The 13,533-nt window shown below is 44.4% G+C and overlaps 1 protein-coding gene across 1 annotated transcript in view; it reads right to left on the bottom strand.

Moving 5' to 3' along the window:
* The window catches only part of rnf17 (ring finger protein 17), a 28,728-nt gene that overhangs the window by 719 nt on the left and 14,476 nt on the right, over positions 1-13,533 (bottom strand). The window contains exons 22-36 of the mRNA XM_071354930.1: positions 13,384-13,531; positions 13,076-13,188; positions 12,756-12,846; positions 6,521-6,642; positions 6,091-6,395; positions 4,932-5,095; positions 4,696-4,815; positions 4,519-4,599; positions 4,206-4,331; positions 4,026-4,079; positions 3,757-3,864; positions 3,535-3,658; positions 3,238-3,373; positions 2,171-2,357; positions 1,690-1,807 (exon numbers count right to left, since the gene is read on the bottom strand). Of these exons, the coding sequence (XP_071211031.1) occupies positions 1,712-1,807; positions 2,171-2,357; positions 3,238-3,373; positions 3,535-3,658; positions 3,757-3,864; positions 4,026-4,079; positions 4,206-4,331; positions 4,519-4,599; positions 4,696-4,815; positions 4,932-5,095; positions 6,091-6,395; positions 6,521-6,642; positions 12,756-12,846; positions 13,076-13,188; positions 13,384-13,531 (1,975 nt within the window). The 3' untranslated portion in view covers positions 1,690-1,711. The remainder of the gene's footprint in view (positions 1-1,689; positions 1,808-2,170; positions 2,358-3,237; positions 3,374-3,534; positions 3,659-3,756; positions 3,865-4,025; positions 4,080-4,205; positions 4,332-4,518; positions 4,600-4,695; positions 4,816-4,931; positions 5,096-6,090; positions 6,396-6,520; positions 6,643-12,755; positions 12,847-13,075; positions 13,189-13,383; positions 13,532-13,533) is intronic.

Here is a 13,533-nt window from a genome sequence, read left to right as displayed (position 1 = left end):
ACTGTGACTATCACCCGTACATTGGCTACTAGGTAGCTACTTCCCACGCCGTTGCTGGACAGTAGTGATGGGCAAGCGGGAGCGAAGAGTACTGTGTCACGGTGTTGCTATTCATGCCCTCCCCATTGAGTAGTAGAGTATGTATGTATGCATGCATGTATGGTTATCAATACGAGTTATTTCTTGTGTAGGCTACTATCCTACTTGAAATAAAATGGTAGGAATGAAATGGCCACGTTAGTTACCCGGCTTATCAACTTGTCGCGCAGCCCAATCAACCACGCAAAATTAGCTGATTTGCTTTCTATACACCCACTCCTTTCGACTCGCCCATACTCCGGTCGCCATATTGGGCTGTAGCTACCCACACTTACCTTCGAAGCACATCTCATGAGTAGCACCCTTTACTTTCTTCCTGTGCCAATCAAAATTGCCTAGACCTAGTGTCAAAGTTAGCCGGTTGTTAGCTAGCTAGGTAACATGACTGAACAATTATCAAACCAATAATTAGCAACCCGGGATTAGTTTAAAACAGCCAGTGACATGGTTTGTGAAATTATATAAAATGCGTGCAAAATCATGCAGGAAGAAAAAAAGGTAGCTTTGCTAATATGGGTCATATTTCTAGAACCATTTGGGCTAGACACAGTGTTCTCTGCTGTAAATCTGCAAGCATGCTTGTCTCGAAGCGGTGCTCCATTTATCCTCTGTCGCTCAGAGGCTGCGTGACAGCGAACTTGAAATTACAAAGCCTACTTAGACTGGCCTGTGACCTTGGTTATACCAGGCAATGAAAGAATACAATGTACCAACTTTGCTCTTTGCGCCGATGTAACAACGGCCAAATTATATTTTAAAAACTGATGGAAGAATAGATATGCAAGAAGAGCGGACAGAGAGAAGCAGGTGAGTGAAGGGTGGTTGGGGATGCAGCGAGAAGCAGGTGAGTGAAGGCTGGTAGGGGATGCAGAGAGAAGCAGGTGAGTGAAGGCTGGTAGGGGATGCAGAGAGAAGCAGGTGAGTGAAGGCTGGTAGGGGATGCAGAGAGAAGCAGGTGAGTGAAGGCTGGTAGGGGATGCAGAGAGAAGCAGGTGAGTGAAGGCTGGTAGGGGATGCAGAGAGAAGCAGGTGAGTGGAGGCTGGTTGGGGATGCAGCGAGAAGCAGGTGAGTGAAGGATGGTAGGGGATGCAGAGAGAAGCAGGTGAGTGAAGGCTGGTTGGGGATGCAGCGAGAAGCAGGTGAGTGAAGGCTGGTAGGGGATGCAGAGAGAAGCAGGTGAGTGAAGGCTGGTAGGGGATGCAGAGAGAAGCAGGTGAGTGAAGGCTGGTAGGGGATGCAGAGAGAAGCAGGTGAGTGAAGGCTGGTAGGGGATGCAGAGAGAAGCAGGTGAGTGAAGGCTGGTAGGGGATGCGGCTGGCTGATTATAGCTGCCACACGTGAGATGCGCCTGAAAGTGAACATTACTAGACTGGCGCAAGAGAGTAGTTGATGTTGCTTAATGAAAACAATTGATGAACAAAACTGACTTTATAAACAGAGGCAGCTGATTTTTTTTAGATAGGTAGGGCTGAAAAATGTGGTAGTATCATATTGTACAACGTGATTCAAAAATGTTGGTATCATGACGTTTTGGTACCATGGCACCGGTATACCGTGCAACACTACTCCTGAATGAGAGCCAAACCCACCTTTGTCTCTTGCTGTAGTGTCTTAGTCAAAGTCAGCCAGTCCTTTCTCCACCAGAGGCAGGTAGACCAGAGCTCCATCCTCGTCATACAGGAACACAGACAGCTCCGGTTCAGTCGCCTAAGACAACCAGGAAACAGCATTATCATAAAAACTACACTATAGCTTCATTATCACCATTATCATAAAAACTACACTATAACTTCATTATCACCATTATCATGATTGGCGGAGATGACCAACAGCACCACGGTTACCATCTCACAATGACCTAATTGGCTGAATGGTATTTGAACGGTATATTGTTTATAACCACAATACACACATGCAACAATTCTGTTGTTGTGCAGAGACCACAGTGACGCTGAATGCCAAAAATCCACTATCATAACCATGACCACACTTAATGTCTTGTCATTGTCTGTCCAGCTTTTTATGACTGCCACTGATATGACGGGGATAACTAAGGCAGATGTTGCTCACGGTAACGGATGCGGTGCAGCAGCTGTGCAGCAGGTCAATCATCTCCAGGGCAGCCTTCAGGCTCCACTCTGGCCGGTAGGACAAGCGCTCCTTCTCCAGGTTGAGGCGGGGTGGTCTGAAGCCCGCCACCCGCACCTTGATGGCCTTACAGGGAAACCGCAGGAGATGGGCCGGGATCTGACGCAGCCTGACGGAGAGAAAAAAAAGACACCATATTACCTCCGGTAACCAGAGAGGAAAAGGCAAAGCGAGAGGTTTTTACTCTGCCCAAAATCTGTCCACAAAAATGACAGACATTTTTGTATGGAGGTCAATGAGTGTCTAATTTGGTCAACAGTTTTTTATTTTATTTGCTATGTGGGGCTTATTTGATCTAATAGAAGTTTTGTAATGGTTAGGTTGTAAACAAATACAGTGATATAAATGGACGCACGTGGCATTCTGGCAACTTTGGGAAAAAAATACTTTTTGCCTGTTGTCATAGAGATAGAGGACTCTATTACCCATTTTAGCGTGGACATTGCCGTTGAGGACTTCCACCATTTTAAAGTAGTCAACAGGGTGGGGATTCCTATGAATTGGGAGGAATCAGCCAATGAAGAATAAGAAAATTGACTACTTTAAAATGGAGACCGCCTCAATGGCACTGCCCATGCTGTCAGACGCTATAATGGCACAGATACAAAGATGAGTCGTCTATCTCAAAGGTTCCCAACCAGGGGTACTAGGACTCATAAGACCATAGGCTTACTGGTAAAATGCACATGAGAGTAAATCAGAGGTACTCAGGGCAGACCAAAAATCAGTTGGTGGTACAGTAACCGAAAAAGGTTGGGAACCACTGCTCTTGCTCTAAGGCCTGTTGTTCGCATGCCCTCTCATTGGCTAGAATGGTCCCACCTGATCTCGCCTCCTTCCGCCTGCCTTCCATCTTTGAGGATGTGTATTTCCATTGTTAGAGTGGTCACTTGACTATCTTGTCAATATAGACAATCAATCTGCACGAAAATGTGATTTACTTATGCTCCAATCTCCAGTAGGATTGGGCCCACAGTGAGATGTCTTACTTGTGTGTGGGAAGGGTGTCGTCAGAGCCAAAGTCCACGTGTCTGACGAGGATCTTAACAGGGTTGAGGCCAGCGAAGCCCAGTAGCTTGGCCCGGTAGTACTTCCCATCACTGTATTCTGCCAGACACGGGGCCTCTGGAGAGATGGACACACAGGATCAACAAGTCAGCACTTTACCACCTAGCTCGTTATAAATCCTTGTTACAAGACCCTATGGAAATGTTTTAGTAAAAGCATTAAGGATTAAGTGTGAAGTTTAGTCCATGGAAAGTGCTTGTGATCGTGTTGTGGTTTACCAATGGCGAAGTCCGAGAGCATGGCCAGACGGTCAATCCTGTCATGGACTCTCTTCAGTGCTTCCTCCAGACTCTCCCCACCAGACTCCATACAACTACTGCCATCTAAGGGATACAGGAACACCTGCAACACACACACGCAGTAGAAAAAGTTGCAAAAGGCATAACAAATAATTTCAGAATTGACATTGACATTACAGTTGGGTATGGAAGTGGTAGTACCTCGTTGGGGGTCCGGAGGTGTTTGATCCTGACCCGGAAGCGTTCGCCTTTCTCAGGCAGGTCTGGGTATGAGAACACCCTCGGTACTGGCCCCGGGTCCTCCAACCCCTGTACATAAGACAGGAAAACACAGCAGAGCAGTGGGGATGACTGACAATCTCACACTCGATAAATAAATAAACAAATGTAATTGGCAAGTTATATCACAGTGCATACTAGCAATTTCAAACAACATCTTATATACAGATGGCACTGAATAACCAACGTACCTCTGTGTCAATGTCCCAGTCATCTAGATCTAGGTGAGATGACACCACCAGCTCCTGAGGAAAATCACAGATTTAGACAATTGTGTTGAATCAAAGCCTACTTAAAAAAAAAAAAAAGGGGGGGGGGGGGGGGGGACGACGACTGAAACAAGGGTAACATACCCACCCCTCCTTTCCTACCTCCTGCATGGATGCAATAGCCTGGTCTACAGAGGCGTGTTGGTGGTGAACCATGATTCTGCTTAGAGTCATGCCATCCAGAGAAATCTGTACTGTCAGACAGCCCAGAGGATCCTCAGGCAGTTCCTAACACACACAGTCATGTTTTTTGTTACATTTCATCATACATCAGGTCAGTGAGTCCATGCACAACTGATACAGGGCCTTGCCTGCAGCTTATAGTGAGACACTCACACTTACTCAAACTGACAGGATCACCTCATATCCCCCTAGCACTAACATACCATCTTTGTGTATGTAGTGTCCACCTCACCATAACCTGCATGTCCACACAGCGGTTTAGCAGCAGCTCTTTCAGCAGAGCCACAGCATCCCACTGCCACGTCCTGCCCACCTGAACAGAGACAGAGATGATGTAGATGAAGGAGAGGAAGCTACTGAGATGGAACACTGAACTGAACCACCACGATTCTGAATCTAGTCCACTCACAGGGATGACGCCGTGCAGCTGGCAGGGCATACAGAGCTGGGGAATGTCCTCACACAACACTGTGGGGTAGACGTGACACACTGGGATGTTCTCCACTAGACCCTGGTCCACGTAGCGCACCTGGCACAAACACACACACACGTATAGGTTGGGTCTTGTAAGTTTTGTATAGACATCATTTGTATAAACTGTTCAAAATCCCAGTATTTATTTGTTCACAAAAAACGTGTCTGTACCTTAACGTGACCTCCGATGACCTCCAGCACCTCTCCTCTGTACCAGAGCATGTCAGAGCCCATGACAGCACAACCCAGGACACTCTTCCAGGTGTAGGGCTTCAGCCTGGGAAGGGTCTTTATGTGTTGCTGTAGACGCTCCCGCAGCTGCTCAAACTGACGCCCTGACAAACACACAGTAATTACGCATGTACACCGAGTGTACAAAACATTATGAACACCTTCCTAATATTGAGTGTGTCACCTAGGGCTGTTATGATGACCACAGTAGTGGTTTTAGCATGTAAATCTTGGTGGGGCAAACTGAATTATTTTTCTTAGATGCATGCCAGCAAAGCACAACAACACAAGTGGCTCCCATTTTGGCTGTCGCGTTTGTTGCGCGTTCCGGTGAGGGCGTGCACTTCGTTATTTATCTCCGGTATTCTCAGTCTTAAATTGTATCGTTTATTTACATATTAGGGTACCTGACGATTTATTAGGAACGTTGTTTGATATGTTTGGAAGAGTTTATTGGTAACTTACGGGATTCATTTGTATGCATTTTGAACGAGGGAAACCGGTGGATTACTGAGTCAAGCGCGCCAAAGAAACTTTTTGGGGATATCGAACAAAAGGACCATTTGTTATGTAGCCGGGGACCCTTGTGATTGCAACCAGATCAACCAGATGAAGATCTTCAAAGATAAGTGATTTATTTTATCGCTATTTCTGACTTTCATGACACCTCTGCTTGGTTGGAAAATGTATGTAATGCTTTTGTGTGCGGGGTGCTGTCCTCAGATAATCGCATGGTGTACTTTCGCCGTAAAGCCTTTTTGAAATCTGATAAAGCGGCTGGATTAACAAGAAGTTAAGCTTTTAAATGATGTATGACACTTGTATTTTCAGAATTTGGCGCTCTGCAATTTCACCGGATGTTGTCGAGGTGGGACGCTAGCGTCCCAATGATCCGTAAGAAGTTAACCTATCTCCTCCCCTTCATCTACACTGATTGAAGTGGATTTAACAAGTGACATCAATAAGGGGATAGCTTCCACCTGGTCAGTCTATGTCATGGAAAGTCTGTGTCAAATTGTGTAAAACTCAGTGTATGTGGGTGTGTGTGTGTGTGAGAGAGAGTGAGCGCAGAGGTAAACAGCAGTAGAAAGGAGAGTACCTGCGTACTGCGTCATGGCGTAGATGAGGCCATCCTCTCCGATGGCAGAGATGGTCATCAGAGTGCGTCCACAGTGGGGCAGCTCAGGGGGGCAGTAGGCCTGTGTCTTCACTTTCTCTGGGGAGGGGTTAGTACGGGGGGCCGGTTTGGGAGGCGTAGGGGCAGTGGAGAGGGGTCGGGGAGAAACTGACCAGTCAGAGGAGGGGGTGGGGGGCTGGTTTTCTGTGTTAGGTGTCCTGTTTTGAAGGCCCTTGAACTTGGAGTCAGAGTCTGATAACTCCTCTAGTTTAGGCATGGGGGACGCTCTGTAGCACAGAACACAGGGACAAAGAGGGCAGATAAGTAGAGCCAGCAGAAAGACATGGGTCCTAGGAAACATATTATACTCAACTGTGAAACATACATCCACACACAGAGTTCTGTTACTCACTGTGGCTTCCTCTCTTTCAGAGCGAGGCCCTCACTAACCAGGAAGTCTGCGATGCTGACGTCTTGCCCGGCCCGGTTGGAGCAGTACAGAGAGACCGGCACCGGACGCTGCTCTGTGTTCTCCTGCAAAGAGGAAAAGGCTGGTAAAGAGAAACTCAAGTAAAACCATGGATGGTCTCCACCGAGCTGGTGAAGAACAAAGTGTCACAGTATTCAGATGATCTACTATTATATATCACTAACCCTGTCTATAACATACGGCTTATTTTAAACACATTTGGATCATTCTCAGGTTACAAATTGAACATTCAGAAAAGTTAATGTTTTCCGATCAACCCCGCTGCCAAGCAAATTCACCCTGGAGCCCTGCCTTTCCGTCTGTCACCCTCTGGTTTTTCCTATTTAGGTTTGAATATAACACCTTTGGCTACCCTCCATAAAACTAACTTCGTAAGTCCAGTCACTCGAGTTAAAACAGACTTACAACGCTGGGATAGTCTGCCTCTGTCCTTAGCGGGCAGAATCCAATCTGTTAACTTCTTATGGCTGCAGGGGCAGTATTGAGTAGCTTGGATGAAAGGTGCACAGAGGTGCCCATAGTAAACTGCCTGCTCCTCAGTCCCAGTTGCTAATATATGCATATTATTATTCGTATTGGATAGAAAACACTCTGAAGTTTCTAAAACTGTTTGAATTATGTCTGTGAGTATAACAGAACTCATATGGCAGGCAAAAACCTGAGAAGTTCCACTTCCTGTTTGAATTGTTTCTGAGGTGGCAGATTTTCAACCAAGCTCTCATTGAAATTACAGCGAGATATTGATGAGTTTTCACTTCCTACGGCTTCCATTAGATGTCAACAGTCAATAGAACTTTGTCTGATGACTCTGCTGTGAAGGGGGGCCGAAGGAGACAGGAATTAGTAATCACTGCCATGAGGTGACCACGCGTTGACCATGCGCCGTCACATGAGGAGGACCTCCGTTCCACCGCTCTTCTGAAGTCAATCTAATTCTCCGGTTGGAACGTTATTCAAGATGGATGTTAACAACATTCTAAAGATTGATTCAGTATATCGTTTGACATGTTTCTACTGACTGTTACGGAACTTTTGGACATTTCGTCACCTTATAGTGGATGCGCTTTGTGACTTTGGAATTGTTTACTGCTAACGTGCTAACCAAAGTTGCTAATTGGACATAAATAACGGACATTATCGAACAAATCAAGCATTTATTGTGGACCTGGGATTCCTAGGACTGCATTCTGATGAAGTTCAAAGGTAAGGAAACATTTATCATGTATTTTCTGGTTTCTGTTGACCCCAACATGGCGGCTAATTTGGCTATTGTTCTGAGCTCCGTCTCAGATTATTGCATGATTTGCTTTTTCCGTAAAGTTTTTTTGAAATCTGACACAGCGGTTGCATTAAAGGAGAGGTATATCTATAATTCCATGTGTATAACTTGTATTATCATCTACATTTATGATGAGTATTTCTGTTGAAACGATGTGGCTATGCAAAATCACTTGATGTTTTTGGAACTAGTGAATGTAACGCGCCAATGTAAACTCAGATTTTTTGTTATAAATATGAACTTTATCAAACAAAACATGCATGTATTGTGTAACATGAAGTCCTATGAGTGTCATCTGATGAAGATAATCAAAGGTTAGTGATTCATTTTATCTCTATTTCTGCTTTTTGTGAAAGCTATCTTTCGCTGGAAAAATGGCTGTGCTTATTGTGGTTTGGTGGTGACCTAACAATCGTTTGTAGTGCTTTCGCTGAAAAGCATATTTGAAATCGGACACTTTGGTGGGATTAACAACAAGATTACCTTTAAAATGATATAAGACACATGTATGTTTGAGGAATTTTAATTATGAGATTTCTGTTGTTTGAATTTGGCGCCCTGCACTTTCACTGGCTGCCGTCATATCGATCCCGTTAGCAGGATGGAGCCATAAGAAGTTAAAATGAAAATGTTTACCTCTGTTTCTAAACCTTTTTCAATGTCTTTTGATCTTTCTGCCGAAATCATTTTTTACCAAGTTTGATAGGCTCAGTCATTTTAACTGGGCTGGCAAATCATCTAGGATATATAGAACAATACTTCAAAAGGAGACAAGATGGAGGATTGGCACTTCCAAATTTACTGCTTTACTATTGGACAGCCAATATTCAAAAGATTGTGGTCTGGTGTAATGCTCCAAGTAACAGCTGGTGCTCATTACAAGCACACTCCTGCCAATCATCCTCCCTTTCTGCTCTTACTTGTGCCCCACTGTCCTTCAAAGTACACTGGAAACCCCATTGCGCTCTCTACTTTGAAGATCTGGAGACAATTTTGTCAACATTTTAGACTTTTTGCCCCTTCTCCTCTAAGCCCCATTTGTAACAACCACTTATTTTAACTCTCCAAACTCGACCAGGCTTTTGTTTTGTGGCAACAGGGGGGTTTGGTATGTTTCAAAGATGTTTGCCAATTTTAATGATCTTGTAGCTAATCTTTTCCGCTATTTTCAAATCCGTAACTTTGTTCGCTCTAATTTTCCCACCTTTCCTCAACTACATCCCAAGACGTTGCTAGAAGAGATTTTGTCCCTGCCTGATTTCTAGATTATATGACATTATGCTTTACTCTGAACCCTCTCCAATAAACAAAATCAAGACAGACTGGGGTAGTGAACTTGAACTTACATATGCCTGGTGGGAGGAGGCCCTTCTTAGGGTTAACTCCATATCCTCATGTGCTCGGTTAAGTTTAATTCAGTTCTTGCACAGAATTCACTACACCAAAGAGTAAATTCCTCCCAGACACATGATAAATGGTCAAATCACTCCGACCTGCAGCCTTATCCTCTAATAGCTATATTTGGAGTTACATCTTTGTTGCCTAATCTCACTAAAAGTAAAGAAGACGTTGTAGTGTTTGCTTCCCTTATAGCCCGCCGGGAGATCTTGCTTAATTGGAAATCCTCCAAACCTCCCACTGTATTAGCCTGGTTAAAATATCTGTTTGACACTTAGAAAGGTTGTTCTGATAACTTTTTCTTAAAATGGCAGCCTTTAATTTCCTTTTTTGAACAGTTGCCTTCTATTGATCAGGAGTAAGAATGTTGGCCAACGGGGGATATGAGAGTGTGGGAGAGAATGGACGGTATGTAGTGATATTTTTTATTTATTTTTGTGTATGTATGTGTATATATAATTTCCAATTGATGTTTTAACTTATTTTTGTATGTATGCTGCTTTTGTTGTTAAGGGGAGGGAGGTGTTTCAATAAGTATAGAGGGATAAAAGGATGTATCTGTTAAATTTGTAATTTGTGTTTCTTTATTTGTCCAATAGAAATATATATACACAGTACCAGTCAAAAGTTTGAACACAGCTACTCATTCAGGGGTTTTTCTTTATTTGTACTATTTTCTACATTGTAAAATAATAGTGAAGACATCATTTGAGATTCTTCAAAGCAGCCACCCTTTGCACACTCTTGGCATTCTCTCAACCAGCTTCATGAGGTAGTCGCCTGAAATGCATTTCAATTAACAGGTGTGCCTTGTTAAAAGTACATTTGTGGAATTTATGTCCATCTTAATAATGCATTTGAGCCAATTAGTTGTGTTGTGACAAGGTAGGGGTGGTATACAGAAGATAGCCCTATTTGGTAAAAGACCAAGTCCATATTATGACAAGAACAACTAAAATAAGCAAAGAGAAACCAGTCCATCATTACTTTAAGACATGAAGGTCAGTCAATGTGGAAAATTTCAAGAACTTTGAAAGTTTCAAGTGCAGTTGCAAAAACCCTCAAGCACTATGATGAAACTGGCTCTCATGAGGACCTCCAAAGGAAAGGAAGACCCAGAGTTACCTCTGCTGCAGAGGATAAGTTCATTAGAGTTACCAGCCTCTAAATAAATGCTTCACAGAGTTCACATTACAGACACATCTCAACATCAACTGTTCAAAGGAGACTGCGTGAATCAGGCCTTCATGGTGGAATTGCTGCAAAGAAACCAATTCTAAAGGACACCAATAATAAGAAGAGACTTGCTTGGGCCAAGAAACATGAGCAATGGACATTAGACCGGATGAAATCTGTCCTTTGTTCTGATGAGTCCAAATGAGATTTTTGGTTCCAACCGCCGTGTCTTTGTGAGACGCAGAGTAGGTGAAACGGATGATCTCTGCATGTGTGGTTCCCACCGTGAAGCATGGACGAAGAGGTGTGATGATGCTTTGATGGTGACACGGTCTGTGATTTATTTAGAATTCAAGGCACACTTAACCAGCATGGCTATTCTGCAGCGATACGCCATCCCAATTGGTTTGCGGGACTATCATTTGTTTTTCAACAGGACAATGACCCAAAACACCTCCAGGATGTGTAATGGCTATCTGAGCAAGAAGGAGAGTGATGGAGTGCTGCATCAGATGACCTGGCCTCCACAATCACTCGACCTCAACCAAATTGAGATGGTTTGGGATGAGTTGATCCGCAGAGTGAAGGAAAAGCAGCCCAAAAATGCTCAGCATATGTGGGAACTCCTTCAAGACTGTGGCATCCCAGGTGAAGCTAGTTGAAAGAACGCCAAGCGTGTGAAAAGCTGTCATCAAGGAAAAGGGTGACTACTTTGAAGAATCTAAAATATTAAATATATTTTGATTTGTTTAACACTGTATTGTTGGTTAAGGGCTTGTAAGTAAGCATTTCACTCTAAGGTCTACCTACACCTGTTGTATTTGGCGCATGTGACAAATACATTTTATTTGATTCACTATTATTCCACAATGTAGAAAATGGTAAAAAATATTTTAAAACAATTGAATGAGTAGGTGTCCAAACTTTTGACTGGTACTGTGTGTGTATGTACACTGCTCAAAAAAATAAAGGGAACACTAAAATAACACATCCTAGATCTGAATGAATGAAATATTCTTATTAAATACTTTTCTTTACATAGTTGAATGTGCTGACAACAAAATCACACAAAAATGATCAATGGAAATCAAATTTATCAACCCATGGAGGTCTGGATTTGGAGTCACACTCAAAATTAAAGTGAAAAACCACACTACAGGCTGATCCAACTTTGATGTAATGTCCTTATAACAAGTCAAAATGAGGCTCAGTAGTGTGTGTGGCCTCCACGTGCCTGTATGACCTCCCTACAACGCCTGGGCATGCTCCTGATGAGGTGGTGGATGGTCTCCTGAGGGATCTCGTCCCAGACCTGGACTAAAGCATCCGCCAACTCCTGGACAGTCTGTGGTGCAACGTGGCGTTGGTGGATGGAGCGAGACATGATGTCCCAGATGTGCTCAATTGGATGCCAAACGTCCTGCACGGTGTTGGGCTGTAAGCACAACCCCCACCTGTGGACGTCGGGCCCTCATACCACCCTCATGGAGTCTGTTTCTGACCGTTTGAGCAGACACATGCACATTTGTGGCCGGCTGGAGGTCATTTTGCAAGGCTATGGCAGTGCTCCTCCTTGCCTAAAGGCGGAGGTAGCGGTCCTGCTGCTGGGTTGTTGCCCTCCTACGGCCTCCTCCACGTCTCCTGATGTACTGGTCTGTCTCCTGGTAGCGCCTCCATGCTCTGGACACTACGCTGACAGACACAGCAAACCTTCTTGCCACAGCTCGCATTGATGTGCCATCCTGGATGAGCTGCACTACCTGAGCCACTTGTGTGGGTTGTAGACTCAGTCTCATGCTACCACTAGAGTGAAAGCACCGCCAGCATTCAAAAGTGACCAAAACATCAGCCAGGAAGCATAGGAACTGAGAAGTGGTCTGTGGTCACCACCTGCAGAACCACTCCTTCATTGGGGGTGTCTTGCTAATTGCCTATAATTTCCACCTGTTGTCTATTCCATTTGCACAACAGCATGTGAAATTTATTGTCAATCAGTGTTGCTTCCTAAGTGGACAGTTTGATTTCACAGAAGTGTGATTGACTTGGAGTTACATTGTGTTGTTTAAGTGTTCCCTTTATTTTTTTGAGCAGTGAATATATATTACACACACAGTACCAGTCAAAAGTTATATATATATATATATAAAAAAACACAAAACAGTGAGGCATCAGAGACTAGGCTCCATCTCCACCCCCAGCCCTCTTTGCTTAGAGTTCACATAAGTGTGGGGTAGGGACTAGGGGAAGTGGTTAAGGGCTACGGGAAGTGGTAGGGCTAGGAAAAGGTGTGTGATGTGGCGTCACCTTGATGGTCATGATGGCCATGGCTCCTGTCAGGTAGTAAGAGATGAAGTCACACGCTGTGGCTGTCCAGGTGGAACGACCGCCTGCAGGTCTGAGAGGGAGAGAGAAAGAAATGGAGCGAGAGGGAGAAGGAGTGAGAAATTTCAAATGAGGTCTAAGGAAAATAGCATGCCCCTTGCTCCAGTATTAGGATAGGTGTGATAAATAACTCATGCCCTGAGGAAACCTGTCAGAATCTATTTTTGTGAAAGGTCTACTAATTCAGAACATTTTGCCAGGGATCAGTGTTTGAGGTCAGCACTGCATTTGTGTGTGTTCACCTGATTTCACTGAGGGAACACTCCAGCACCAGACAGCCAACCAGACTTGGCAGCAGTGGTCTCAGGTTGTTCACATGGAGTTTCACCTTGTTGCCAAAATCACAGCGTACTACCTAACACCATGTGGAGACAAAACACCACACTGCAGTTACAGCTGGATGTACCCATCTGTCAATCACTGATGAAACAGTAATGACAGATCGGCTGCAATCAGCTGCTACAATGTCATTACTTCTAAATCCACTCCTAGTCCACTTCTGTGGCTCTTAAAGGATAGATGTGTGTGTGTGCGCGTGCTCGTGTGTTACCTCGGCAATGCAGCCGAGGGAAACAGGAGAGCAGAGCTGGCCCCTCTCCCAGACCCCGTTGTTGTAGGCAGCACAGTACATGTCTGCCTTCCACTCTATCTCCTGGGGCTCTGTACGGGCATACTCCTGCTTCAACAACTCATACACCCT

This window comes from Salvelinus alpinus, chromosome 20 (assembly GCF_045679555.1).
Source record: "Salvelinus alpinus chromosome 20, SLU_Salpinus.1, whole genome shotgun sequence".
Lineage (NCBI taxonomy): Eukaryota > Metazoa > Chordata > Actinopteri > Salmoniformes > Salmonidae > Salvelinus > Salvelinus alpinus.
The sequence above is the reverse complement of the archived record's forward strand: the minus strand, read 5'-3'. Positions and strand labels throughout refer to the sequence as shown.